The 27,727-nt window shown below is 62.5% G+C and overlaps 2 protein-coding genes across 4 annotated transcripts in view; one reads left to right on the top strand and one right to left on the bottom strand.

Annotated features, from left to right (window-relative positions):
- Positions 1 to 12,276, top strand: Ftcd (formimidoyltransferase cyclodeaminase). Of its 2 annotated transcripts, XM_046439169.2 has the most exons (14): positions 1 to 157; positions 971 to 1,154; positions 2,128 to 2,256; positions 2,978 to 3,066; positions 3,171 to 3,350; positions 4,285 to 4,422; positions 4,515 to 4,646; positions 6,918 to 6,979; positions 7,240 to 7,366; positions 7,805 to 7,966; positions 10,052 to 10,095; positions 10,263 to 10,401; positions 10,971 to 11,066; positions 11,958 to 12,276. In XM_046439169.2, exons 1-14 carry the CDS (start codon positions 104 to 106, stop codon positions 12,042 to 12,044), a joined length of 1,623 nt encoding a protein of 540 aa, XP_046295125.1. In that variant the 5' UTR covers positions 1 to 103; the 3' UTR covers positions 12,045 to 12,276. The 2 variants fall into 2 exon arrangements, with proteins under 2 accessions (XP_046295125.1, XP_058433216.1); XM_058577233.1 differs by lacking the exon at positions 2,128 to 2,256.
- Positions 12,277 to 16,766: 4,490 nt separating this feature from the next.
- The window catches only part of Col6a2 (collagen type VI alpha 2 chain), a 30,576-nt gene continuing 19,615 nt past the window's right edge, over positions 16,767 to 27,727 (bottom strand). The window contains exons 20-28 of one of the 2 annotated variants that reach the window (XM_046439040.2): positions 27,687 to 27,722; positions 27,268 to 27,330; positions 24,948 to 25,010; positions 24,725 to 24,760; positions 24,501 to 24,546; positions 24,268 to 24,420; positions 23,690 to 24,142; positions 23,568 to 23,606; positions 16,767 to 17,774 (exon numbers count right to left, since the gene is read on the bottom strand). In XM_046439040.2, coding sequence (XP_046294996.1) covers positions 17,176 to 17,774; positions 23,568 to 23,606; positions 23,690 to 24,142; positions 24,268 to 24,420; positions 24,501 to 24,546; positions 24,725 to 24,760; positions 24,948 to 25,010; positions 27,268 to 27,330; positions 27,687 to 27,722 — 1,488 coding nt within the window. In that variant the 3' untranslated portion in view covers positions 16,767 to 17,175. Of the gene's footprint in view, positions 17,775 to 19,392; positions 20,078 to 23,567; positions 23,607 to 23,689; positions 24,143 to 24,267; positions 24,421 to 24,500; positions 24,547 to 24,724; positions 24,761 to 24,947; positions 25,011 to 27,267; positions 27,331 to 27,686; positions 27,723 to 27,727 lie in introns of those variants that run through there. The other variant, XM_046439041.2, reaches the window with a different exon arrangement.

Genomic DNA, 27,727 nt, shown 5'->3' with positions numbered 1-27,727 from the left:
AGAAGCCTACTGTGGGAGGGCACTGCTGGCGGCACTAGGCCCACACCTCTGAGTGCCTCTCCTCTCTGTCCCTCAAGAGCAGTGTCTGGACCAAGTGCTGGCCATGTCCCAGCTGGTGGAGTGTGTCCCCAACTTCTCAGAGGGGAGAGACCAGGAGGTGAGGCCTTATGACCCTGGTGCAGGCTCGGGGTGAAGGTGAAGAGGGGAGCGTGCTCCTTGTGGGTGCGGGCTGCCTCCTCAGGACCCGTCCTAGCAGTGCCCTGGACGTGGGGGACTCCATTGACTGGCGGGTGGGGGGCGGCACACAGAGCTGGTGGTGCCCCTGCTGGGAATTGGGCAGATCACTTGGTCTCCGGGGTCCTCAGTGGTTCCCTCTGAGGGGGCCCCTTGAAGACCAGTGTGGAGAGCTGTCTGAGGCCTCAGGGGACATCCAGGAGTGGCCCTGCAACAGCCCCCACAGCTGTCAGGTGGACACTGTCATGCCTCAACCTATGGGAACCTGAGGCACAGAGATGTCAGGCAGGCCACCGAGGACTGCAGGACAGGATCGGGCAGTGAGTCCCAGTTTTCTCAGAAGGTTCTAGGCTTGTGAGCCCCTCCCCCACTGTCATCAGCACCCCACAGATGCCCCTCCACTGAGAGGCTGTGGGGGTTAGGGACCCTGCCCTCTGTGGTCTTGGCCTGCTGGTCACCTTTGGGTGCCCTGGACAACCCTCTGGGTGTTGTGGGCAGGCCCCCAGTTCATTTCCTTCTGAGGGGATACCTGGTCCTGTTCCCTGCTGGGTCTGTCCATCATGGCCCCTGCGATAGGGTCCACCTGTTGCCCCAGGCAGGCCCTCTGGGGGCAGCTCAGCTCTTTGGAGGGCCCCCAAATGCTCCGAGCCACCTCTCAGCCCCACACTCAGGGCAGGGTGCAGCCACTGCCAGAGCTTCCACCTGGGACTGAGTCTGGGGCTGGGCCCTCTCCCAGGTGATCGGGGCCATCTCCCAGGCCATCTCGCAGACCCCAGGCTGTGTCCTGCTGGACGTCGACGCAGGCCTCTCCACCAACCGCACCGTCTACACCTTTGTTGGCAAGCCCGAGTGTGTGGTGGAAGGGGCCCTGAGTGCCGCCCGCACGGCCTCCCGGCTCATTGACATGAGCAGGCACCGAGGTGAGGGTGTCTCAGAGCACCTGGTGGAGCCCCGTGCTGGTCCCAGCCGTCCTGGGACAGAGGTGGTCAGGGTAGTGGTCTGGGGTATAGGTTCAACAGGGCCACTGGGCAGACTTTACGGAGGACCCCGTGAAGGACCCGTTGTCCTGGACACACTGTGGTGCTGGGTCTGTGAGCTCCCAGGGCCAGGAGGGTGGGGAGGGGCACAGAGGGGCCAGTGGACGCAGTCCTTGGGAGCCCGCCGGCCCAGAAGGTGTGGACACCAGCCGCCCTAGATTCAGGGTCCTGAGGTGACCGACAGCTCCCTCATCTGCACCCGGCTCAGCAGGCCCTGGGGGGAGGCCAGGGTAGAAGACGTGGCAGAAACTGACCTGTCAGCCTCCCGAAAACCAAACAATGACTGGTAGGCAGGGTCAAAAGTCCGTGGACACAGGAGCTCAGCCGGTCGAAAGACCAGGGTCTCTTTCTATAGGGAGGGATTTTGGTATCCTGGTGGCCACAGATAAGAGGGTCATCTCAGGGTGAAGAGGAGCCAGTCCTACAGGCAGAGGGCCGGGGGCCGGGAGGACTGATCCCGCGCAGGCCACCTCAGTGGCTGGAGTGTGCTGAGTGGGCCGGCGGGGAGGAGGGTTGGGCTGGCATTTGGCTTGGCCGGGTGCCCTTGGAGCCAAGCAGGGCACCTGTGGAGTGCTCCGGGGCTGGTTGGGTGGGAGGAGAGCCTGATCCCAGAGGGTGCCACCTGCCCTCCTACTGCTTCATCTGGTCTTGTCCCCCCTCGCAGTGAAGATGGGCTGTGTCCCTGCTAGGCCACCCCAGGCAGAATTTGCTGTCATTAAGGCGAGTCTGGGCACAGGGGGCTGGCCACTTTCCTGAGGTCAGCATGGACAGCTGGAGGATGGTCAGGGTCTGATCAGGTTGGTCAAGAGGGCCGGAGGGTCCCAGGGAGCCCCACTCCTCACCAGCCCCGTTGCAGGGGAGCACCCCCGCATGGGCGCCCTGGACGTCTGCCCCTTCATCCCAGTGAGGGGTGTCACCATGGACCAGTGTGTGCTGTGTGCCCAGGCCTTCGGCCAGCGGCTGGCAGAGGAGCTGAAGGTGCCAGGTGAGACCTGGGGGGGCCTGGGCCTCACAAGTCCTGTCATGCTGAGCCCTGGAGCAGAAGACTGCCCTGAGTGAGCACTGCGCAGGCCGCCCTTCTCACAGTGAGGAAGCCGCAGGGAGCAGCAGCAGCACAGCCTGGGGTGCTCCGGTCCTGCTGGGCACCGGTTCTGCCGAGGGCGTCCTGACTGGCGGGGCCCCTTTGCCCATGCGGCAGCGTGGGCCACAAGATGCATCCACCTCCAAGCCTCAGAGAGAGGACGGGGCAGGGAGCCCACCAGGAGAAGGGTGCACTGTCCAAGCCCCACCCAGTGCCTGCCCAGCAGTGGGGACTGACCTCTTGGGGTGGAATCCTACACACAGACACCGGCCAGGCCATCCCTGCCCAGTGACATGGGGCTGTGCGAGCTTCATCCTCTGTTCTGGGTGCCCTCACTTGTGTTACATCAATGGACATGCATTTTGAAAAAAAAAATGAGCGTCCTTTAGTGCTGGCCACACCCCATGCTGGCTGCATAATGATGACCTTTGTAGGGCATCGGAGCCCATGGGCAGGGCCATGCTGTCACTCAGAGGCCATGATGTCCATCCTAGGAGGCACAGAGTGGGGTGCCTGGAACCGAGGGAGGGCTGTTCCAGACTGAGGTGGCAGGAGCCACCTGCCAGGGCCCAGGGAACGAGTGTGACCCTCGCTGGCTGAGGCTGCTTGGTGGGGTCTCTTGCAGTGTACCTCTATGGTGAGGCGGCACGGACAGCCAGCCGCAGAACCTTGCCGGCCATCCGAGCGGGGGAGTACGAGGCCCTCCCTGAGAAGGTGCTGCCCACGGTGGCCGGGCTGGGGAGGGCATGGCCCATCCCCCCCCCTCTGCAGGAAGGGTGGACCCAGCCCTGCTCTAAACCAGGTTCACTGTACTGCAGCTCAAGCAGGCCGAATGGGAGCCTGACTTCGGCCCCAGCTGCTTTGTCCCCAGCTGGGGGGCCACCGTCACGGGTGCACGGAAGTTCCTCATCGCATTCAACATCAACCTGCTCAGCACCAAGGAGCAGGCCCACCGCATCGCCCTCAACCTGCGGGAGCAGGGTCGAGGACAGCACCAGGTGAGCTGTGCGTGCCACCCTCCCATGCTCCCACGTAGCCTCCACCTGTCCCCTGGTCACCCGGTGGAGCTGGGGCCCAGGGGAAGTGCTCAGCACCGAGTCAGCTGCAGGCAAAGATGGTGAGCAGGGGCACCGTCTGCTGACCCACCTAGCTCTGTGGGGTGGGCTTGAGGTCAGAAGCCCTTGCTTTAGTAGTCCTTCTCCATGGACTCAGGGCTAGAACACTGCAGCACTTCCATACTGCCCAGAGTTCAGCTGTCGTGCCGGCCCCACAGATGCCCTGGTCCCCCCCAGGTCTCCCTACAAACCCTCAGGTTCTTGGAAGCCCCAGGGGCACGTCCCCACGTCCCAGGGCCCACCCCCATCAGGTCTGCACGTTGGCTTGTGTATGACTCCTGCAAAGCCAGGGTCAGACAGGTGACGAGGACATACCTGGTGAAGGAAGTGGGCACCTCAGGCCCATCTGTCCTCCCAGGTGCTCGGATCCTACCAGGGCCAGCTGCCCAGCTGTGCGCCTTGCTGACATAAGTGCCAGCGACGCTCCCGTCCTCCTGTGTGCCCTGGCTAAAGGGAGAACGGTGTTCTCATGGGGACTTGTCCCTTGAGGACTGAGCAGAGCAGCTGCCGGGCAGGTGGTGGGTTGGGAGGATGGGGGGACTGTGGGGCCTTGGCTGGTCCTCAAGTCAGTGTCCCCAGGCCTCCAGGGATGGTCTGGGCACAGCTTGGGGCCCCCTGGGGTGGTCACACAGCACCAGGCCCCTGGGGCCTCAGTTTCCCTGTGCAGGACTTTCCCTGTCCCTTCCCAGCCGACCCAGGTGAGAGAGGGCGGGGGTGAGGAGAGCCCTGGTGCTAAGTGGCCAGCCGTGCAGGGGAGCGGGGCAGGGACCTGGGAGGGAGCTTCCCTCGCAGGCTGGGAGACGTGGTTCCTTTGCAGCCAGGGTGTCTGAGGAAGGTGCAAGGCATTGGCTGGTACCTGGAGGAGAGGAATCTGGCCCAGGTGTCCACAAACCTCCTGGACTTTGAGGAGACGGGGCTGCACACAGTCTTCGAGGAGACCTGCAGAGAAGCCCAGGTGGGCTGCCTGGGGCTGTGTCCTGGGGGGCGCTGCTCCCAGACACCCTTGGTCCAGGCCGAGGTGCTGACACGGCCTGTGTCGGCCAGCAGGAGCTGAACCTCCCGGTGGTGGGCTCCCAGCTGGTGGGCCTGGTGCCTCTGAAGGCTCTGCTGGACGCGGCTGCCTTCTACTGTGACAAGGAGAACCTGTTTGTCCTGGAGGAGGAGCAACGGATCAGGCTGGTGAGTCTCCTGCTGGGGTGGGGACGGGCCACCAGGGACGGCATGGAGCTGATGCTGGGGCTCCCACCCAGCGGGCCCCTGGAGGAGCCCCTGCAGTCCCCCTCCACCCCTTCACCCCCAGCTTGCGCTCAGAGGGCAGGACTTCGTGCTCCCTGCTGTTCTGCCGATGCAGTGGAGGCTCCTGACCTGCCCGTGTTCTCTGCTGTGGCTCTGGGGGAGGGCCAAACTGCCCATTCCTGGGCCTTCCTCCAGGGGGAGCACTGTGGTCTGTCAGGAGCGGTTTCTACACCCTGTTTCATTAATGCTCATCACACTTCGGATATACATCTGATTCTGAGTCCCAGCTGAGTTTACACCCAAGGGTCCCAGGCACTCCCCTGTGACTGGAGGAGTCTGGTGCAGAGGGGACAATAGCAACGGAGGTCTTGGTCTCTGTCTGGATCCTGTTAGTCCCACTGGGCTCCAGAAGGCTGGGGTTCTGAGTCCTAGTTCAGTTGTGCTTGCAGCCGACAACTGGGTGAACTCTGGGGTGTGCGCCTGGGGATAGACTCTGACATCACTCTCTTAAGTCTGTCTAAGTTCTGCAGTCTCCGTCACATCATGGACATGATGCTTACAGTCTTTATCTAACACACGCTGATTAAGACGATCCACAGTCGACCACCCTACGATATTCTGGGGTGCTCATATCACAGTCCAGGTCCAGGCCTGGCCCTGGGTGGAGCCATGTGCACAGAGCGTCCACCCTGACCCAGCTTTCACAAGAGGCCTCTCGGAGCCCTTTGCTGAGGCGTGCTCCTTGCAGTGAGCAGGTGGCGGGGCTTTCCGGAGAGTTCTTGCCGTGGCCCCAGGATTCCATCTGTAGACCATCGTGTTGGTGCCATCCCACCCTGGTGGCTGGCCTCCCAGCCTGGGGTCACTTCAGATGGCACCTCTGCTTCCTAAGCCTCTCCTGCCTTCTGCCCGGCCAGTTCTGGTCCTCCTGGGCCTTCACTGGCCTGGACACGCTCTACAAACAGGGCGAGTTGTGTTGTGGGAGTCTCTCCTGGCCTGGTCTGAGGCTGCTTGTCACAGGGTGGCCACCCGTCTGGTAGGAGAGGCTCCAGGAGCAGTGGGAGGCCCGTCCACTGGGCCTGGTGCCAGCTTCAGCTGTGAGGTCCAGGTGGTGTCCCTCTTCCTAGCTGTCCCTGTGGGAGGCACTTTAAGATCAGGTACATGCTGTGTGCTTTAGTGAGCTTTCTCATCACTGGGACCACAAGACCCGACAAGAATAACGAAGAGAAGGAAAGGTTCTGTGGCTCACAGGTTAGAAGGCCTCCCTCCAGGATGGCCACCCCTGCTGTGGCTGCAGCAAGGCGATGCAGGACGACAGGAGGGCATGATGGAGGGCAGGTAACAGAAGGCCAGCTAGGGGCCCCGAGGCTCGAGGGGTCTGGTCCCCCACAGGTCTGGCCTTGTGCAGGGTTCTCTCCGCCCTCTGACAGTGTTCACGTCTTCCTGTGCGTCCTGCGTCTGCCCGAGAGTGGAGGTTCTGTGGAATTGGAAGGTTCTTTGGAGACTCCTGGGCCCTGGGGGTAAAGCCCCCCAGAGGGTTGGTGTTTGCCATAGTTGGGGCCCGGGGACAGGACCGCCCAGGGCCACGGCAGAGTGCTGGAGCCACGTCACCTGAGGCCACGTGAGCTGAGGCCACGTGCTGGCTGGGAACCCTGGCCTGGCTTTGAGACCCCAAATTCCCGAGGTCTCCTGCCAGGAGCCTACTCCTGGACTCCGGCTTGGGAGGCTCTGTTCACACTGGAACCAGCCTCAGGCCCGGCTGTGTCCCTCCAGTGCCCCCTCCCTCCCCAGGACCCCTCTGCTTGTCCAAACAGCTGGGATGGTGGCTGGCCGAGTGCTCCATGAGTGTCTGATGGCTTCTGGTGAGAGTTCCAGTCTTAGGCAGGATTGTTATGATTCTATTGTGCATTTAGGTGACACTCGCTTTCAGTCACCTTCTGTGGTCAGGGGACTTGGGCCTGTCCCAGACCTTAAGACCTCGTTAGGCAGGTAGCAAGAATGGAGCCTTGTTGTGAGGAGTGCTTGTAGCTGGCCCCTCGGGGCCCGTGGGTGGCTCTGTGGGACATGGTGGTCAGGCGTGACCCCTTCCTCTGGCTTCAGTTCCCCTGGGCTGCAGAGTAGGGTGCTGTCCCAGGCCTGCCCAGAGCTGGAGCCTCCTCAGGCCCCTGAGCAACCTGACCTGAGGGTGATGGCTAAGGTCACGTGCCCCCTCTCCAGGTGGCGAGCCGGCTGGGCCTGGACTCCCTGGCACCCTTCAACCCCTCAGAGAGGGTCATTGAGTGAGTGCTGGCCCTGAACCTACTGGCCCCCTGCCTGCCCACCCTTCCCTGTTCTGCCCATACCTCCAACAGCCTCCCCGCCCATGCCCTCCACTCCCCTCCAGACCTGGTGCATGCTGGGGCTGGGGCTGGGGGACAGGGAGACCCTGCCAAGGCTTCTGCCCTGTCCTTCACCTGTGGCTGCTCTGCCGCTGGGGAGAGCCTGGTGGGAGTGAGCTGAGACCTGAACTGGCCCGGTCACTGAGCTGTCCACCCTGCAGGTATCTGGTCCCGGACCGGCTGGAGAAGAGCCTGTTGGACATGTCCCTGCGCGCTTTCCTCTGCGAGGTGGGCGCCCGCTCAGCCACCCCTGGGGGCGGCTCGGTGGCAGCGGCCTCTGCAGCCATGGTGAGCACCAACAGAGGAGGCGACCAGTGAAATCTGAAGTGAGGGACCCTAAAGAGCATGGCCCCCAAGAGAGGGACTGCACCGCCCAGGACTCCAGAGTGTGTCCCTACCATGCCAGTCCCCTGCAGGAGGACAGGGTCCCTCTGCTCTGGCCTGGGGCTGACCCACCACCCCATGGTCCCCTGAAGGAGGACAGGGTCCCTCTGCTCTGGCCTGGGGCTGACCCACCACCCCATGGTCCCCTGCAGGAGGACAGGGTTCCTCTGCTCTGGCCTGGGGCTGACCCACCACCCCATGGTCCCCTGCAGGAGGATGGGGTCCCTCTGCTCTGGCCTGGGGCTGACCCACCACCCCATGGTCCCCTGAAGGACGGGGTCCCTCTGCTCTGGTCTGGGGCTATTTGGTTTGTGAGCTCCATCACAGTTCAGTCCTCACCAGGGTGCAGCACTGGCCTCCATGGTGGGCCAGATGACCTACGGTCGGCGCCAGTTTGAGCACCTGGATGCAGTGATGCGGCGCCTGATCCCGCCTTTCCATGCAGCCCTGGCCCAGCTGACTTCACTGGTGGACACGGATGCCCAGGCCTTTGCCACCTACCTGGTGAGGGTGGGGACCCTGCAGGGCCTAGCCCAACCCCTGGCCTTTGCTGGTCCAGCTCAGGGACCTGCAGACTGCCTGGTGGGCAGCTGGGGGTGAGGGCTGCTCCCAGCACAGGAGGCCAAAGACCAGAGCAACAAGAAGACCGGTGTCCTCCGTGCTGTGGGACCAGCAGCCAGCTTCTCCTCAGTCTGAGGGCCCGCCTGAGGGCTGGGGGGCGGGTGATCTGTGGCAGGCCACAGGCCAGCAGGAGCAGTGGGCACTGGCAAGGCAGGGCCTGTGATGCTGGGGCTGGAGGGACCCAGACCCCAGGCCCAGATCTGGAGGGAGAGGCCCCTTACGAAGAGCCACATCCCAGCTGGATGTGGTGGTCAACACCTATAATCCCAACTCAGGAGGCAGAGGCAGGAGGATTGCAAGTCCAAAGCCAACTTCAGCAACTTAGCAAGGCCCAGAGCAACTTAGCGAGAGCTGGGAGGGGCTGGGGCCGTGACTCAGCACACCTGGGTTCAGTCCAGCATAGCAGGTCCATAGGAAAAAGAAGACTGGCAACAGCCTCCGAGAGATTCCAGAGCGCACTCGGGCCTGAAATAAAAGACGAAGCCTTTGTGAAATGAGATCGGAGTTTTCAAAATAGGTCAGATGGCAGAGGGCAGGTAGTACACAAGACAGTGGGAATGAGAGAGAGACAGTGGCCCAGACAGAGACCGACAAACACAGAGACAGAGATAAAAAAGAGCGACAGAGACAGAAAGAGAGAGAGGCAGACAGAAAGAGACAGGGAGAGAGAGCGAGAGATGAGGGGGCAGAGAGAAAGAGATATATTTAAAGAGAAATATCAGTTTAAATGTAAGTTTTAGAAATTTAGGGACAACCCTAAATTTAGAAATCAGAAGTAAAAATAAGATGGATAATTAGTAAACAACTAGAGGGGAAAGCCCATAAATGCAAATTTAATCCAACGAAAAGGAAAACTAAAATCAGCATGAAGGCACATGTGCTATGCCCACGAGCCACCGGGCCAGGATTATACCGATTATACCCGAGCAGAGTTGAGCTGATCCTGTTCTCTGTGAACAGCAAGGAGGTAGATTAAAAATAAAAAAAGGAACATCTCATGGAGTCATAAGATGCTAGCTGTGGACCCCTCATGCAAACCCACCTCAGAGTGAGCCAGGAAGCAGAAGCGCCGGGGCCTGGGGCAGGGTGTGGCTGCGTGGCCACCTGAGCTGGCCGAGCCCACAGGCTCCAGCGAGGCTGTGAGTGCCTGTGGCTGGTCGGGCTCTGCCTTAGTGCAGAAGGGCTGGGGTCCACAGGCAAGGGGCTCAGAGAGGCAGGTGCCCTGGGCTCAGACGTGCGGAGCGGCTTGCTCTGCCTTTGCTTGCCAGGGCTGGTGGAAGGGCTCAGCGGTAACGGCTGCTGGGGTGGAGGTAGGACTGGAGCTACCGGCACCAGCCCGGCACTCCCCACAGCTGCCTCCCGGGACCGCCCTGCAGTGGGCTGAGCCTGGGCTCACCAGGCCAGGGTGGGGTCCCAGAGGGGAACAGTCGTGGCCCTGCGTGTGAAGTCACAAACCACACGTACAAGCACTCAGGATAAAGCCCAGGCCTGTGGCCAGGTGGTGACGTGGGATGGTGCTGGGTAGGAGTACCTCTGTGCTCATCTTTCTGCCTGGCCTGAGGTTCTTGTGTCTAGATTGGTGCAGAGCGTCTGCCTGTGTGGAGCCCCATGTTGTGGGGGAGTCTGAACAGGAATCAGAGGACCTCCTGAGTCCTTGGTGTCCTTCTCTAAAAACAAGTGCGCCCAGGAGTGCTGCTTGCCTGTCCTCCCCACACCCCCCTAAAGAGCCACTGTCTAGGATGGTAGACCACAGACCCCAACAGATGCAGTTCTCTAAGAACATTTCTCTGCCCCAGTCCAGTGGCCCAGCAGCCCAGCAGCCCCGGGTGGGAGACTGATGTAGTCGGGGCACTTTGGCATGCTGCCCCAGGACAGGGGCCTGGCTCACTGTGACTCCAGCATGGTCTGAGGACACAGCTGCCCCTGTGGTCACTTGCCATGTGGTTATTTGGTCTTCTTTCCTGGTAGGAGGCCATGAAGCTGCCCAAGAACACTCCTGAGGAGAGGGACAGGTGAGCAGTGGCCAGGCCTCGGCCTTGGAGTCTGGGGATGGCGCAGTCCCATCCAGGGCACAGTGGTCCCGTTTGGGGGCTGTGTGTCCAGCCCTGGTGGGCGCCTGGGTGGTGGGGTCAGAGGGGGTCCCTTCACCTGGTTCAGACCAGAGTTCCCTCTGTTCCAGGCGCACGGCTGCCCTGCAAGAGGGGCTGAGAGGTGCAGTCGCTGTGCCGCTGGCGCTGGCAGAAACAGTGTCACCGCTGTGGCCAGCGCTGCGAGAGCTGGCCCTGTGTGGGAACCTGGCCTGCCAGTCCGACCTTCAGGTAGAGGCCCAGGGACCTCAGGGACCTCATGTTGGTCTTGGCTTCTCTTCCAGCTGGACGATGGGTTCTGCGACCTCATTCAAGGTCATGCTGAAGTCAGGCCGTGGTCACGGGGCACCCCTGTCCCCACCTCCCTCTAGGAACTCCCAAGGCAGCTTAGCCTGTCAGGAACTTGTCAGGACAGTCAGGCCCAGGGCTCTGTGCCTCCCACAGCTGCCTGGACACCAGGGTTTGCAGGGTGTCCACAAGAAAGAGACCTGTTTCAGAGTCTGGTCCTGTGGCTCCAGATACGGGCCTCAGCCTCTGGGAGCTGGCTGGGCCTGAGGCAGACGGCTGCTGAGGTGGGGAGCATGGCCTCCCTCCTGCTCTGTCAGGTCAGAAACAGGGCTGAGGCGGTCACCTCTGCAGCCTGCTGTCTGTGGGTGGGGGTATGAGGTGACCTGAGCCTGACCCTCCAAGGAGACCCTGGGAGGCGGACTTGGGGAGGAGCAGTTTGCTCCTCTTGGATGAGGGGAGGTTCCAGGGGCTGCCCAGGCCTCTGAAGCCAGCCCCGCTCCCTGGCCCTGCAGGTGGCAGCCAAAGCCTTGGAGATGGGTGTGTTTGGTGCGTACTTTAACGTGCTCATCAACCTGAAGGACGTGAAGGACGAAGTGTTTAAGGACCAGGTGAGCCAAGGGTGGGCTTGCTGCCAGGCCTGGCCCCAGGTTGCCACTCCTGGGCAAAGGTGGTGGTTCCTGCTTGCCGCTGCAGGTGAACGAGGCTTCAGGGGATGGCACTGTCCCCTCCTGGGGGGGGGTTGGTGACAGGGTGGCCAGTGCCAGCTGGCACCCCTTTAATGTTCCCCAGGGGCCAGTTCTGGGAGCTGCTGGGTAGGAGCCCCGACACTGGCATGCCCTCCCATACCACCCACACCCCCCATACCACCCACGCCTGCTCTCAGCAGGCCTCCCAGGCTGGGGACCCCCATAGCAGCAAAATGACGGGAAAAGCCGTGGCCCCCTGGAGCTGGCCTGGACTTCACCTGCGAGGCAGCGGCAGGACAAGTTTATTACTATAATTGAGATACGATTCATGGAACACAGTTCACCATTTTAAAGTGCAGAATCTGGCCTTTAGCACATTGGTGGTGTTGTGCAGCCACACCCCTCACAAGTTCTAGAATGTTCTCATCCTCGGAGGAGGCCCCACCCCTGAGCAGATGCAGTTCTTGTGAACCTCAGAGAGGTATTTCAGGTGTACCCTGCACCGGCATGGCATGTCTAGGGTCAGCCACATGAGCACTATCCCACAGGTGTCGAGGACACAGCTGTGACCTAGGAAGCCATGGGAAGAAGTGAGGAGAATAGGGTGGGAGTCTGCAGAAGGTCAGCAGGCCTGGTGGTCCCCAAGGCTCCCACCCACTCTGAGACCCTGGAGGAGCTGCCCAGATGGCCCCGGTCACCCTAGGGTGGCAGGCCAGGGAAAGGGCAGGAAAGGTGGCAGTGGGGGCCAGGCCGTGGGGACAGAACAGAGGCTGCCTGGCAGGAGGTGGTAAGTTCCAGGCCTGTGTCCGTCAGGTCCGCCGGCGCGTTGCCAGCCTCCTGCAGGAAGCCAAGGCCCAGGCTGCGCTGGTGCTGGAGAGCCTGGAGGCTCGGCAGGAGTGACCGCTGGTGGGCACGAGACGGCAGGAGACCTCCCTGGACAGCACGGCCTTCAGCAGCCCTCACCTTCCTGGGGACAGAGTTCCACACGGCTCATCCATGTGGGGTCAGGAAACATGGGCAGAGGCGAGCAGCAGGGCAAGGGTGTGCGCAGGCCTGTCCTGGTCTCTTGTGAACCAACAGACTGTCACTCTTGGTCACCTGTGGCCTCAATAAAGCCTGAACTCCAAACCTATGTGATGTGTTTGGGTTTGGGGAAGGGGAAGGGTCCCATGGTCAGCGAGTCTGAGGTGACAGTCCCTAGACTGGGAGGCTATGCCCAGTCCCAGGAGGCTCAGGCCAGTGCAGGTGCCTGGGGCAATGTGGCAGGACCTTCAGGGACAGGACCCTTGCATTGGACAGCAAGTGGCCCCGAGGACCTACATGCACTGGATGGTGGGGCCCCAGGGACCAGCCCGGGGCTCCTCCCTCAGCTGTCTGCTGAGCCCTGACAGGTGACTTCAGATGCGCAAGTCTGCCTGAGCACAGAGCGTGACAGTCCCCGTCGTTGGTCTGGCTGGGTGCAGCCTTCCTAAGCTGGGCAGGGAGCCACCTGCCTCGAGGGAGGACTTCACTATGAAATCTAGACCCTCCTTCTCAGGAAGTCACCAGCACCCTGGGACATGAGAAGGGAAAAGACGTCCATTGCCTCATGAACCAACAGGGACACAGGGATAAGGTGCCGGGGAGGGCAGCCTGCCCCTGCCCATGACAGTGAGGCAGGAGGTTGGAGGGGAAGGTGCAGTGTCCGAGGGGAATGTGGGCCCAGCCCTTCCCTTGCCCCTGCAGGAGGGGAAGGTACGGTGTCCGTCGGGTCCTCTAGGTCTTGACATGCTGTCCAGCTGGGTTGAGGGCTCCCGTCCGTCCCCCCACACCCCCCACCCCCAAACTCCTGCTCAGCTGCAGACCCCCGTGGCCTGAACCTGTCACCACAGGAGGACCTCAGGAGGTCAAGTGGGGTTCTCAACAGCATGGTGGATTCAGGGAGTCAGAGACAGCAGGATTCAGGGAGTCAGAGACAGCAGGATTCAGGGAGTCAGAGACAGCAAGATTCTCTTGGGGAAGCAGCAGCGAGGCCCTGGCCCAGGGGCCAGTGTCCCCAGGGGGCAGGCGGCCAGGGCTGGACCAGTGTGGGCCAGGGCAGCTCCCTCCCATCCTCCCTCTGAGGTCTTTTCTGTCTTGCCACAGTTCTGGCCCCTGCCTTCCTGCACCCCTCGCTCGCTTCTCTTTTGAGGCTCGGTATTTTTTCTGTCTCGGGAGTGGATCTGCTTCCCTCTGGCATGTGGGCCGCTCTGGGGGACGTGGTGCCCACGAGGGCCGAGTGGAGTGGAGACCACAAGGCACCACACCTGTCCTTCGTCTCCTCTACCTGGGGAGAGTGGGTGCCATGGGGCTTGACCCTCGTGATGTGGGGGCTGCCAGGCAGGTTGCCGGGTCAGGCCTGTTGCTGGCAATGTCCAGTGGTCAGCCCTTGAAGACTCCTGAGGGTGTGTGCCATCATTAGAGAGGCACATACCCCCTAGGCTTCTACCCCACAGGATCTTAGGGTGGGGTGCCCCAGCACAATGGGCTAGGCCAGGGCCAGGCTGAAGTCTCAAATTAGGGTTACCCCATGGCCAAGGGACAGGGCACCGAGCAAGCCTCAGCCAAGAAAGGGCATGGGAACCTGACCCTAGACCTCAGTGGGCACACCTAGGCCTTCACGCCGGCTGCCCCAGGGCCCTCTGTGCCCTGTCTAGGCAGGAGGGGACTGGCCAGCCCAGATGCTCACAGAGGGCCTTGTAGGGTCAGTAACCAGGGTCATAACTCCTACTGTCCCCAGGGCTCCTGCTGCCCCCACAGAGACCCAGGGGTTTCCACTCTTGGGTGCACTCTCTGGGCACCGTGGCTGCAGGTCCTGGTCTCAGTTTCTAGCCTTTGGCCTCTGGTCTCTCTCAGGCCACATCCCTGAACAGCTGTAGGCTGAGCACAGTGACCATGGGTCTGTCTGCTGCTGCCAGGAAGTGGGGCCAGGGCAGAAGTGGAGCCTGTACATGGGGGGTGCATGGAATGTGGAGGGGCCTGCCTCCCCACATGGAAGGTCCTGCCTCGTCAGGGCCACCTTCCCCTCCTATTCCTGGGTCAGGAGGGCCTGGCATGCTGGGCAGCGGGGCACGTGAGCTGCCTTTTTGGATCCACCAGACCCCACGGGGTGCTCCACTGTGGCTTTCTCCACCTGTTCCTTGTCTGAGTGACTGTGGGGGACAGGACCTTCAGGGACAGGGTGCCTCTGGCACTTGGGTGCTGGGAGATCCGGGCAGGAGCTGCAGGGCCAGGCTGCAGGGCCTCCTGTGAGAGGAGGGAGGTGGCTTTGTGGGTTGCTGGCTCCTTCCAGCCGTGGGCTCCCTGGGGAAAGTGCCTGGGAAACACGTGGCCATGCTGACTTGGCCCCAGGTTCAGGAAGGCAGATGTTGCGCCTGCCCCAGGGAAGGGCCTATGTCCAGCGCTGGGGGCTGGGAAGACTACTGCCCTGCACACGGGAATGCCTGTCACTGGTTTGGAATTTGCAGGGGCTGTTTGTGGCTGGGGGTGCAGGGGCTGCAAGAACCTCACCACAGCCCAAGGGCCCTTCATCACCGCTAGGTGGGAGCTCCAGGCTCAAACGTGGGTCCCATGAGGAGGGGACATTTGGGGCCTTGGGGGCTCTGGGATGCCAGATGAGGATCCATTAACTCAAGCCCCCATTCCCCTGAGGTCTGGTGCTGACGGCAGGCAGAGAAGGAGTGCCTGCCTGTCCTGGCTCCCCTGACCTGTCCCTCTGAGGCTTCTTCAGGGGCTGCACAGGAGGGGCTCAGGGACTGGGCTCAGGACTGGCCTCGGAGGGCAGACCCAGCAGAGGCTGGGGTGGCCTTCCCACCAAGCTGCTTTTGCTGTAGTGGCAGCCCCTCCTCCACAGAAAATCCGAGTTAAGCTTCTCTAGAGACCCCCACCACCTGTGGAGACACAGCGGGATGAGAAACACTGACCTGAGGTCCACAGAGGGACTTGCATTTCAGAGTGGAGTCCTTGAAGGGCACCTGGCGAGAGAAAAAACAAAACAAAAGCGCTCTCTTTCCCAGGCACTGACATCCACAGAGAAAGGAGAGAGAGCATCCCTGGGGTTGTCTCTGTAAGACTCGGCCTGAGCTGGGAACCGAAAAGAGGGAAGGATCCTGTTGCATGTGGACTTCTGTGGACCGGGGACCTCTGACCCTCCCCCTGTGCACTGCGTGTGAAGTTCTGGAACTTCCTGAACTCGGGGTGCAGCCAAATAAGTCTGCTTCCTGATAATTCCTTGGTGTCCTCTCTGTCCCTACAGCTTTGCTACTTCTCAGGCTCTGACCTGAAGTCTGAGCAGGGCCTGGGCTGCAGGAGAGCCCCGGCTGGGTGAGCAGCCGTCCCTCCATCATGGTGCAGGAGCACGGGAGGGCTGGCTGCACAGGCAGCAGAAGCGGTGGCCCCACAGGGTGAGGCCCGGGCTGCCCCCACTGTGGAGGGAGAGGTGACGGCAGAGGTGCCAGGAAGCTGGGCCCCCGGGAGTGGGGATCTTCCAGCATGGAGAGCTTGGCCCAGGGCTGTGCATGTCCAGGCCACGTGCTACCCAGCCACCCCGCAGAGGTCTGGGGACAAGGGAGACCTGGCAGCGAGGGAGCTGTGACTGTGGTGAGCAGGTGTGGGTGTTGAGAGCTTGCTGGTGCAGAGAAGCTGGCGAGGGTGGCCGTGGGGGAGGCTGATGGGGAGGTCAGTGGGGCAGTCAGTGAGGGAGGTTGGCTGGGGACATCTGTGGGGGAGGTGAGTCAGGTGGGAGGGTGGGGGATGCTGGGGGAGGTGATGAGGAAGCTGTGGTGGGGACCAGGGTCAGGGGTCTGGGCCAGCTACAGAGGTCAGTGGAGCTTAGCTGGGCAGGTTGATAGGCTGTTGGTGAGGGGCCTGGTGTGGCCAGAAGGCACTGGGATGGCCACTGGCATGTCCCTGGAGGAGGGGCCTGGCTGGGATGTGGTGTTCTCAGGGACGTAGGAGGGGTGCTGCGCAGGAAGGTGACGGTGGGTCTGGTAGGGAGGTGTGACTTGGAGGGAGACCCAGGAGCTGCCTTGCTGGGGTCCACTGGTGATGAGCATCGTGCTGCTGGCAAGCGCACTGCTGCCAGGGGTATGCTGGCCGGGTGCTTGGTGGGGGGTGTGGAGTGGTGCTGGCCGGTGACGGCTTGGGCTGCCCGTGAGTGGATTTGGATGTGATGCTTAGGGGTGGGATGTGGTCGTCTCTTGTGCAAACTGATGGTTCCCTATGGAACCTCCCGGGGGCTGAATGAGAGACCTGGAGTCTGAAATATCCCAAATCACCCAAACTGCACGTCTGTCTGGCCATCACCTGCTGCCCACCGCCTCTTGTCCACCCATAGCTTGCCCTCCTCAAACCGTGGGTGTCTGGAGCCCCCTGTCCTGGCTTGGAGCCGGGAGAGGTCAACCTAGTGCCAAGTGGCAGGGCGCAGTCTCGCTGAGGCTGGTGGCTTGGGAATGGAACATGTGGCCAGTGCCTGTGGCAGTCCCTGGACACGGTGCCTGTTGGGTGTGTGCACAGTGTAGTCTCAGGGCCTGGAAGAAGCCCCGAAGGTGTAGCACATACCTGGGTGGGGCCAGCAGGCACAGACACTGGGGGATGGCAGCAGCAGGGAGTCCAAAGCCTTTATTGGACATGGGTTCATGGACAGGGACTCTCGGGTGAGCTCATGAGCTCAGGGGTTGTGGGCAGGTGGTGACCAGGCCCTGGCAGGGCTGGAAGAAAGCTCTTAGAAGGGGAGGGGAGGCAGGGAGACTGAGAGGCAGTCATTGGACTAGAGGGAGCCTCTGGGCTGGCGGAGGCCTTGAGGGCAAGGTGTGCGCAGGACAGATAGACAGGAGGGGCCTGGGAGCTGCAAGTGGGCAAGGGCCTGGGGCCAGAGGTCCTCCCATCCTGACCTCCTTGGGAGAAGGGGCTCTGGCCGGTGGGAGAGGCCTCCAGCAAGCAGTCCAGCTCCCCTGGGGACTGCGGTCTGAGTAGCACCGTGGCCGAGAGGACACGTGGGCTGGCGCTGGCAGTGCTAACAGATCCAGCGGATGAACCTGTCGAAGAAGCCAGGCTGCACCAGGCTGTCAAAGTCCTTCTCCCGGAAGATGGCCGCCCTGTCGCCCAGGCTGATCTTGTGCAGCACATCCATGTCCACATCGCTGCCCACGGCCACCACGGTGGGCACCACGTTCTGCTTGCGCATGGAGTGCACGGACTCCTCCAGGCTGGCATTGCCGGTGACGCCGTCGGTGAGGAACACGAAGGACAGCTCCGCGTGGCGCCGTGCCCCGCCCTGCGCGCCCCGCACCACAGTGTTGATGGCGTGCACGATGCCTGTGCCCACGTGGGAGAAGGAGTTGAGGTAGCGGAGGTCCTGCAGAGCCTCGTGGATGACCGTCAGGTTGGAGGTCAGCGGGAAGGCCACCTGCTGCTCCTGCTGGCCGCCGTACTGCACCAAGGCCACACGGGCATTGAGGGGGTCGTCCTCCCTCCGGGCTAGCGTCAGGCGCCGGGACACCTCTTCCACGAAGCCGCGTGCCTTGTGGAAGTTCTGCTCTCCCAGCCGCTCAGAGCCGTCCAGCAGGAAGACGATGTCCACTGGCCGCTGCGTACACTGTGCCACGTACAGCTCTGTGGGGGAGACAGGAGATGGGGCCGGCCGTGGGGGCGGGCGGGACATTCCCTCTGTGCTTTCTGTCCAGAGTGCCCTGAACTGTGGGCCTTGGGGCCTCACCCTGGCCATTACTGGGGTCCCAGCAGGTCAGCCAGGTGTGGGTCCTTGGCCCAGGCTCTGTCAGGGAGAAGCATGTCCTTCTGCCAGGAACACTCCCAAACCTGGAGCCAGAGGGGCCTCCCACTGTGCACTGCCAAGGCCAGCACCTCTAGGCCCTTCTGGGTCGGAAAATGGACACCATCCCGTGGGACCCCTGGCCCTGACCACCTCAGAGCTGCCCACCCGCCCTGAGCAATCTGGAACTGGCTAGGCCACATGTCTCCCAGAAGGTCAGGAGCCCGTGTCTCTTGGGCTTGCTGCGGCGAGCTCAGGTGTGGCTTCTCGGAGACACACTGCTGCCAAGACGCCCCCTGTGTGACCATCCACCAGCTCTGGACACAAGGGCAGCATGGGTGACTACCTCCAGGGTGTCCGAGCCCATGCGCTGGGACCCCTCTGTCTGTGCACCAGGGACTGTGCCAAGCTCCTCGCCTTGGAAGGGGCCATGGATTGGCTGGTCCCCCCCTTGATGCCATCAGGGAGTCCACCAGGACCCTAGAGGCTCAAGACCCAGGACCTCACACACCCACGGGTGTGCACGGCTCTGCCCACGGACGCCAGCTCAGTTCCACCTGGCCTCAGAGGTCCTCTTCACACGGCTCAGCTTTATGTCTCGTTTCTGAGGTGGCCCGCCCCCCACCCCGCGCCACAACTGAGTACCGGGCATGGTCTTTTCCATGAGCTCAGTAATGATGCCGTTATTCTAGTGCAGACCACCCCTGGCACTCGATCGGAGGACCCGGGGAGTGGCCAGGAGTGTCAAAGCCCTCAAAACTGACAAACTTCCTCACAGTCGTCACCACAAACACAGAGACAGACAAGCAGCAAGTGGCTTCTCTCTGGGGCAACATCTCTGGGGCAGGCAGAGGTGCACAGCGGTCAGCAGTCTTGAGACTTTGGCAGCCTCTGCACCTCCCAGTCCTGCCCACCACCCCCCCAGCAGGAGGGATGCCCAGGGCAGAAGGAGGGCTCCTGGGGCTTGCTCAGAGCCCCTGCCTAGGCCTGCCTGGGGGCAGCGACGCTCCACCGTGCTCCCTAGGGAAGGCTGTCACATCAGCAGAGTACCCTACAGGTCCGGCCAAGGCGCCTGAGGGCAGCAATGCCTTGCCAAGGTTGGACAGGCACCAGGAGTGTCTCAGGCACCCAGAGGTTAGCTGGGGTGCCTGGAGGTCAAACACGTGGTGTGACCTCAGGGCTGGCTCAAATGTATCAGGGCTGCAGGACTGCCCGGCTCCCCAAAGAGCCACTGCCACCGAGTCCTGGTCACCTGTGGGCCAAGAATACCCAGCGTCACTAAACTCAGGGTCACTGCCCAAATCTGAGACCAGGGTAGACCAGACACTGGGACCCAGTGAAGAAGACATCGCTGGGCGCTGACCGCACGCCTCTCTCACCTACACCCTGGGGCAGCTCAGCGGAATGGCGGTGTAGTGGGCTGAATAATGGTCCCCCAAATGAGGACCCGTTCTCACCCCCAAGAGGTAAGGGTCACTTTATGTGGCAAAGAAGGACAGCACTGGGTTAAGGAGCGTGAGGTGGGCACCACCTGGATTTAGGGTAGGCCTTAATTCAACGGCCATTGTCCTTGAAGGCAAGGAGAGGACACAGGCAGCGGAGGGCCATGGGAAGCCAGGTGAGGCTGGAGTGAAGGGTCCAGGAGCCGCGGTCGGCGGAACCCAGCTGAAGAGCAGGAGGGCCCCGGTGGAGCCTCTGGAGGGAATGTGGCCCTGGAGACGCCTCCATTCTTGCCTCCAGACCGTGGGGCCACGGTGCCTCTGAAGCCCTCGGTTTGGGAAAGGCAGGCCCCGAAGCTAAGGAGAGGAGTGGGGGCAGCTGCAGCCTCTCTGCACACGTGGCCCTGTGCCTCAGCAGAGCGCCAGTGCCGTCTCAGGGTCCCCAGTGATGTCCCTGTGCACCAGCTTAAAGGTGTCAATGAACAGCTGCATCCAGTCCTGCCGCTCGACCCCTGTGGCGAACTTGGCCCGCTCTGCGGTGTAGACCATCACGGCCACCAGCTGGGAGTAGGAGGCCGGGTCCTGTGTGGCCTCAGTGGTGTTTAGCAACTGCTGGATCAGGGGGATGGTCCTGGGGAAGGTGGGGTCTGGGCCCTCTTCCGTGCGGAGGAAGGTGACCGGGGGCTCGCCGCCAGGCCGCGCTCCATCTGCAAGGGAGCGTCCATAGAGCACTTTAAGGGCCAGGGGTGGGTGTGAGTGGGCCTCCAGCCCCTCCTCGGGCCTCTCTGCAGAAAGCAGAGTCAGGACCAAAGCGGCAGCAGAGACGAGGCCCAGGAAGAGGAGTGGCCAGGAGGTGCAGTTGGGAGTGGTGGCCTTTGGCCCCGAGGCGGCGGGACAGCAGGCCAGCGGCAGCCATCTGCCCTGCCAGGAGACCATCAGCACAGCGGCTGCCCCCAGGCCTGGGCTGGGACGTGAGCAGAACCGCACGGCTCCCCAGGAGACCTTCCCTGAAGTGCCCAGGGAGGCCTGCAGCCCTAACCAGTCCAGCCCTCTCAGATGTGAGCTGTGGTCTGTCCACCAGCCACACTGTCTTCCAGGACCCAGGGACCCCCAGGAGACAAGCCTTCTACCTAACCCCATCCTCTCTCTCTCCTTCCCTCTTTCTCCGTCTCTCTGGCTCCCATCCCTTCTCTGTCTCTCGTGTCCCCCCCCCCGTCCCTCTGTCTGTCCCCTCCTCCCTGCCTGTCTCTCGGGATCCCTCTCTGGTTCCTCCCTGTCTCCCCCCACCTCTCTCTGGATCCCCCTGTCTATCTCTCTCCCTCAACCTGTTTATCTCTGCACCCCTGTCTTTCTGTCTCTGGATCGCCCTCTGTGTCTGTCTCTGTTCTCTCCTTCCCCATCACCGCTAACTCCCCCCCCCGCCCCATCTCTCTGAATCCCCCTGTCCCTGTCTCTCTGGATCCCCCCTCTGTCCCTGTCTCTCTGGATCCCCCCTCTGTCCCTGTCTCTCTGGATCCCCCCTCTGTCCCTGTCTCTCTGGATCCCCCCTCTGTCCCTGTCTCTCTGGATCCCCCCTCTGTCCCTGTCTCTCTGGATCCCCCCTCTGTCCCTGTCTCTCTGGATCCCCCCTCTGTCCCTGTCTCTCTGGATGCCCCCTCTGTCCCTGTCTCTCTGGATCCCCCCTCTGTCCCTATCTCTCTGGATGCCCCCTCTGTCCCTGTCTCTCTGGATCCCCCCTCTGTCCCTGTCTCTCTGGATCCCCCCTCTGTCCCTGTCTCTCTGGATCCCCCCTCTGTCCCTGTCTCTCTGGATCCCCCCTCTGTCCCTGTCTCTCTGGATGCCCCCTCTGTCCCTGTCTCTCTGGATGCCCCCTCTGTCCCTGTCTCTCTGGATCCCCCCTCTGTCCCTGTCTCTCTGGACCCCCTGTCTCTCTATCTCTGGATCCCCCCTCTGTCCCTGTCTCTCTGGATCCCCCCTCTGTCCCTGTCTCTCTGGATGCCCCCTCTGTCCCTGTCTCTCTGGATCCCCCCTCTGTCCCTGTCTCTCTGGATCCCCCCTCTGTCCCTGTCTCTCTGGATCCCCCCTCTGTCCCTGTCTCTCTGGATCCCCCCTCTGTCCCTGTCTCTCTGGATCCCCCCTCTGTCCCTGTCTCTCTGGACCCCCTGTCTCTCTGCCTCTGTCTCTCTCCCCTCCATCCCACTCTGTCTGTCTGCCTCTCTGCCCCCCTGCTCTGGCTCCCCATGCCTGCTGGAGGGGAGGCCTGACTCTGGTGGGCATCTTGGTCTAACTGGCTCCTGACCTGGGGTCAGACTGTAGTCATGGGCAAATGCAGGCGGCCAGTTACAGCCCCCTCAGTCCTTGGCCCTGCACCCTCTAGCTCTAGAAGTCGCTATGCCGGTTTCCACCACTGTGGTCATTACCAGGCCACCTCGTTCTCAGAGGCTTAAGCCTGTGCCTGGCTTGTCCTGCTGACAGCCTCTGCAGCCTGACACAGTCACAACCAGCCCCTGCCTAGTATCGGCCCAGGGTGGCTGGGCTGTTTGACCCAGAAGGTCAGGGCTGGGCCTGAGCTGGTGGTGTCCACTGGTGCGGTGTTCATATGGGAGGTGCCCACAAGGACCCACAGGACATCTGAGGGCAGGTGAGCTCCTCATGGTCACCACACTCACTTACTTGAGTTTCCAAAGGCCAAAAAGGAGGGGGGTGGAGCTTTGTAAACTCTGCAGAGGGATCAGGAGGCCCGGAAGGAGGGAGGATCTCCTAGGGGCCACTCCATTCACGTAGGGTCCTGAGGCTTCAGGGGAGTGGGGGCAAGAGTGTCAGAGGTCCTCATTTCCCCCAGGTCCTCTGTCACCTTCCCAGAGCCATGTCCTGCACCCTGAGGCCACGCCACTCCTGAGCACAGCCAGGCCCTGGATGCGACACCAGCAGGCCATGCACAGCTGCATCTACCATAGCAGCAAGCGGACTGCAGCAGGCCGGCTGAGCTGAGGGTCAGAGGAAGCCCACAGCCACTCGACAGATGCAGGACAAGCCGGCGGCAGGTCCAGTATCTCCTCCCTGAAACCCCAGTGGGCCAGGAGCTTCAGGAAGACCTGTGGACACCTACTGCCCGCCTGCTCTGCGGGAACCCAAAGCTCCCAGCCTCAACCAGGGGCCAGGTGAGAACTCTGGGACCCGGCCAAGGCCAAGGCTTGGCTCCTGTGCCCAGGGGTCCAGCTGCCCACAGGCTGGGTGTGGCATCAGCCTCCTCTGTGCAGACCCCGCTGGTCTGGACCTCACCCAGGCCGTCTGGGCGCCAGCTGCCCACTGAGGGCACTGCCCCCCACGTACCTGACAGGGCTGGAGCTGGGGTCTAGCTGGGGGTCTCGCCCAGCAGAGACCAGGACTGATGCTCTCCTGCCAGCCCTGGGGTCTCTGGGTAGCGCCGAGCCCCACAGTCACACCAAGGGCAAGGCCTGGGCAGTGTGTCCTTGGCCATGCCCTCTGTCCCAGCAAGTGTGAGGCCCGACTCATTTCCCTGTCCTTCCTGGGTGGGTGGGCACCTCAGCTCAGACAGCCGAGGAGCACTGAGTTCCAGAGGCAGAGGCCACAGAGATGGCTGCTGGTGACCCTCCATCTCCATGGTGGCCCCAGGTCCCAGTGTAGCCTGGGGTCCCCCTCCTGGAGGGCATAGGGCTCACCCGAGGGCCTGAAGCACCTCTCCGTGCCCCCTTGCCCTGGGCAACGGCAGACCCCCAAGGAGACAAGCCTTCTACCTCAACCCTGTCCTCTCTCCCTCCTCCTCCCTCTTCATTGGCCGCTCTGGCTACCCCATCCCATCTTGTCCTCTTCCTCCTCTCCCAACCACCCTGCAGCAGTGGCCTTGGAGGTGGCAGCAAATGTGTCTCCTAGGAGCTGTGCCTGCCCATGCTCTGGTGGTGCCAGGGACCCTCCACCCTGAAACACTGCTGACCCCAGAGGCTGACCCACTGCAGAGCCAGGCCAACAGCACCCACGCCAGCAGGGCCTGGGGTGTCACCAGGCCATCCTGCATCCTGGAGCCACCCCAACACACCCCCTCCTGGCTGGGCTGGGCCTGGGGTCCCAGGCGGTGCCTCTGCAGCAGCCTGCCCAGGCCGCCCAGCCCTCTGCCCACCCTGCTGCGGGAGAGGAGGCACCACTCTGCTGCTCTGGGTTGGGGGGCGCCTGCGTCACCTGTTTGGCAGGGAAGCTCCGGGCACACGATCTGGGGGTCTGCAAGAGAGGGAGAGACAGGTGTGGGTCAGCCACAGCCAGGCTGCTCTGGACCTGCTGGAAGGGGCTGGGCAGCAGCTCACCAGGGCAGAGGACGTCCGCCATGTCGTCGATGAAGCGCTCGGCCACCAGGTCGGAGAAGAGGGTCATGTTGCGCACCTGCTGCGGCTTGTCACAGGCAATGGAGTACAGGTTCTCGCTCTCGTGGCGCTCGTGGAACATGTCACCAATGCCGATGGCCGTCACGGTGACGTCACCCGTGCATAGCGCCCGCAGGTTCAGGTCGTCGTCCCGCGGGTCATGGCGCCCATCCGTGATGACCACAGCGAACACGCGGGTCTTGTGGCGGCGGCTGTCCTTGATGAGCTTGTTGTAGGCGAACTTGAGGGCTGACGGTGTCCAGGTGCCGCCCGCAATCCACTCCAGGTTCTTGACGGCCTCCTTGAAGCTGGACAGGGAGTTGATGCGCTCGTCGTCCAGCTGGATGGCCTCGAAAGTGCCCTCGTGGCTGTACTGCACCACGCCCACGCGGGTCCCTGTGGGGGCAAGTGTGAGTGTGGCCAGTGACCTGCCCAGGCCCCTCTATGGCCGGCCAGCCTGGGAAGAGAGCCTCCCGCCACTTCCAGCTGTCCAGCCCGGCCTCTGCCCTGCCCTCACTGACCGGTCTCTGACTTGGGGTCCTTGGCCATGGCCCCCAGCCTGTTGACCACATTAATGACAAAGTTCTTCTCCAGGGTGAAGTTGGTGTAGCCGATGCTCTCTGAGCTGTCGATGACGAAGACCACGTCCAGGGGCCCACAGCGCTTCTCGCAGTCTGGGGGATGGCACGGTCAGCAGTGGGTGCCGTGAGAAACCCCAGGACCCCGCCGGCTCCCCTTGGCCATGCCGACTCACCACAGCAGCCACAGGTCTCCCTCACGTAGGTCATGACATCACACTCCTGCAGCAGAGCACGGCCGTGTCCAGGGCAGGCGGGCCCTCCAGGCCCCGGGAGCCTCCCCAGGGAGAGAGCCTGCATCCACCTGCCCCCACAGCACCCAGCCCACGCCCCTGCACTCACTGCCCCTCTCATTTTTGGGAGGGAGGATGTGGATCCCACCACCCCAGGTGACACCTACCGTGAGGCCTGGGTCTCCGGGGGGGCCGGGCTCACCCTGGAGGAGGGACAGTGAAGTGAGACCTGAGGCCCGGGGCTGGGCAGGGTGCTGACTCCTGATGCCACTGCCCCTTGCAGACAGGGCCGCACACACCAGGGGCAGACAGAGCCACAAGCCAGGTAGGCACTGACCCGGCTTGTGCAGGGGCTGGGGACCGAGGGGTAAAGGGACAGAGATGGCCTACCTCAGGTCCTGGGACTCCTCTGGGCCCCCGGGGGCCTGGCTCACCAGGGGGACCAGGATCTGCCTGAGAAGGAACAGGGCAGGCAGGCTCAGCAAACACCCCAAAGGAGTCTTGCCCCCCACCCCATAGTCCCCCCTGGGGTAGGGTGGGCATCAGGAATCGGGCGGCTGGGCCACACCCGAGGAATGCCTCAGAGCCTGGCCTGCCAGAGGGGCCGGGGGCCCACAGGCCACAGAGGAGCTCGAAAGACAGCAGCCGAGACAGCTCAGGCTACCCATGCTCTGCTCACCCCAAGACCTGACTCACCCTCATCCTCAAACCCAAAGCTTCCACTCATCCACGCATCCACCATCCACCCACCCATCATCCTCCTGCTCACCTTTCCACCCACCATCTGTCTACTCACTCACTCACCCACCTGTCCACCCACCCACCTGCTCACCTGTCTTCCTACCCACCCACCCACCTGCTCACCTGTCTTCCCACCCACCTACCTACCTGCTCACCTGTCTTCCCACCCACCCACCTGCTCACCTGTCTTCCCACCCACCTACCTACCTGCTCACCTGTCTTCCCACCCACCCACCTGCTCACCTGTCTTCCTACCCACCCACCCACCTGCTCACCTGTCTTCCTACCCACCCACCTACCTGCTCACCTGTCTTCCCACCCACCCACCTGCTCACCTGTCTTCCTACCCACCCACCTACCTGCTCACCTGTCTTCCTACCCACCCACATACCTGCTCACCTGTCTACCTACCCACCCACATACCTGCTCACCTGTCTACCTACCCACCCACATACCTGCTCACCTGTCCTTCCACCCACCCACATACCTGCTCACCTGTCTTCCCACCTACATACCTGCTCACCTGTCCTTCCACCCACCCACCTACCTGCTCACCTGTCTACCCACCCACCTACCTGCTCACCTGTATTCCCACCCACATACCTACTCACCTGTCTTCCTACCCACCCACCTACCTGCTCACCTGTCCTTCCACCCACCCACCCACCTGCTCACCTGTCTACCCACCCACTTACCTGCTCACCTGTCTTCCCACCTACATACCTGCTCACCTGTCCTTCCACCCACCCACATACCTGCTCACCTGTCCTTCCACCCACCCACATACCTGCTCACCTGTCCTTCCACCCACCCACATACCTGCTCACCTGTCTTCCCACCCACCCACCCACCTGCTCACCTGTCCTTCCACCCACCTACCTGCTCACCTGTCTTCCCACCCACATACCTGCTCACCTGTCCTTCCACCCACCCACATACCTGCTCACCTGTCTTCCCACCCACCCACCCACCTGCTCAACTGTCCTTCCACCCACCTACCTGCTCACCTGTCTTCCCATCCACATACCTGCTCACCTGTCTTCCCATCCAAATACCTGTTCACCTGTCCTTCCACCCACCCACATACCTGCTCACCTGTCTACCCACCCACCTACCTGCTCACCTGTCTACCTACCCATCCACATACCTGCTCACCTGTGCTTCCACCCACCTACCTGCTCACCTGTCTACCTACCCACCCACCTACCTGCTCACCTGTCTTCCCACCCACCCACCCACCTGCTCACCTGTCCTTCCACCCACCTACCTGCTCACCTGTCTTCCCACCCACATACCTGCTCACCTGTCCTTCCACCCACCCACATACCTGCTCACCTGTCCTTCCACCCACCCACATACCTGCTCACCTGTCTTCCCACCCACATACCTGCTCACCTGTCTACCTACCCACCTACATGTCTGCTCACCTGTCTACCTACCCACCCACCCACCTGCTCACCTGTCTTCCCACCCACATACCTGTTCACCTGTCCTTCCACCCACCCACATACCTGCTCACCTGTCTACCCACCCACCTACCTGCTCACCTGTCTACCTACCCATCCACATACCTGCTCACCTGTCCTTCCACCCACCCACATACCTGCTCACCTGTCTACCCACCCACCCCCTCACTCCCTGTTTGCTGTCCGCCATTTTCTGTGCTGGGACTTGTGTCCAATCCCTCTCTGCCCATCCACATTCCCTGCTGGGAGTCCGGCCAGCACTAAGAACACGAAGACACTGAGGACACTCTGCTAAGGAAGAGGCTCGGGTGACCATGGGCGCAAGGCTGGGGGCAGGGGGAGGAGAGGAGAGGCCTCTGAGCCAGGTGGTCCTCTTCAAGGGTGGGATGGTGGGCTCTGGTGCCAGGTGAGCTGGGTCCTCCTGAGGGCTCTCAGAGGACACGGTCAGCCTCAATGCTCTGCCCACTCTGGCCGGCAGCCGGGGTGCAGGACGAGGTACTCACGGGCTCCCCCTTCTCTCCTTTCCTCCCAGGTCCTCCTTTCATGCCGAAGTCCCCTCGGCCTCCCTGTGACGGGGCACACATGCCCAGAGAGGTCAGTCTCCATGCTCCCTGACCCCAGACTTCAGGAGCATTGGGGCCCCGGACCTCGGATGTGCTCCTCCCGGCGAAAGCATGTCCACGGTTCAGGCCCGCTGGATGGCAGCTCTGGGTTTTCAGGCCCTGACTTTCGGTTGGGAAGGGGCAGACGTGGCAGCTACCACCACTCAAAGCTAAGCGGGCCCTGCATGGCCTGGCCTTGGGCAGGGGCATGACCACCGAGGCCTGAGGACCTGTGCAGTCCCCCAGCTGTGGTGGACGCAGACCACTGTGCTCCACCCAGGGAACGGAGAGAGGCCCAGATGGGCGGGGATGCCACGTACCTCTGGGCCACGGGGGCCGGGCTCGCCTTTTTCTCCCTGTG

Source organism: Marmota monax, unplaced genomic scaffold (genome assembly GCF_021218885.2).
Source record: "Marmota monax isolate L192 unplaced genomic scaffold, Marmota_monax_Labrador192_F-V1.1 WCK01_AAM20220418_F8-fsc00125, whole genome shotgun sequence".
NCBI lineage: Eukaryota > Metazoa > Chordata > Mammalia > Rodentia > Sciuridae > Marmota > Marmota monax.
This window is presented reverse-complemented; position numbering and strand designations above follow the sequence as displayed.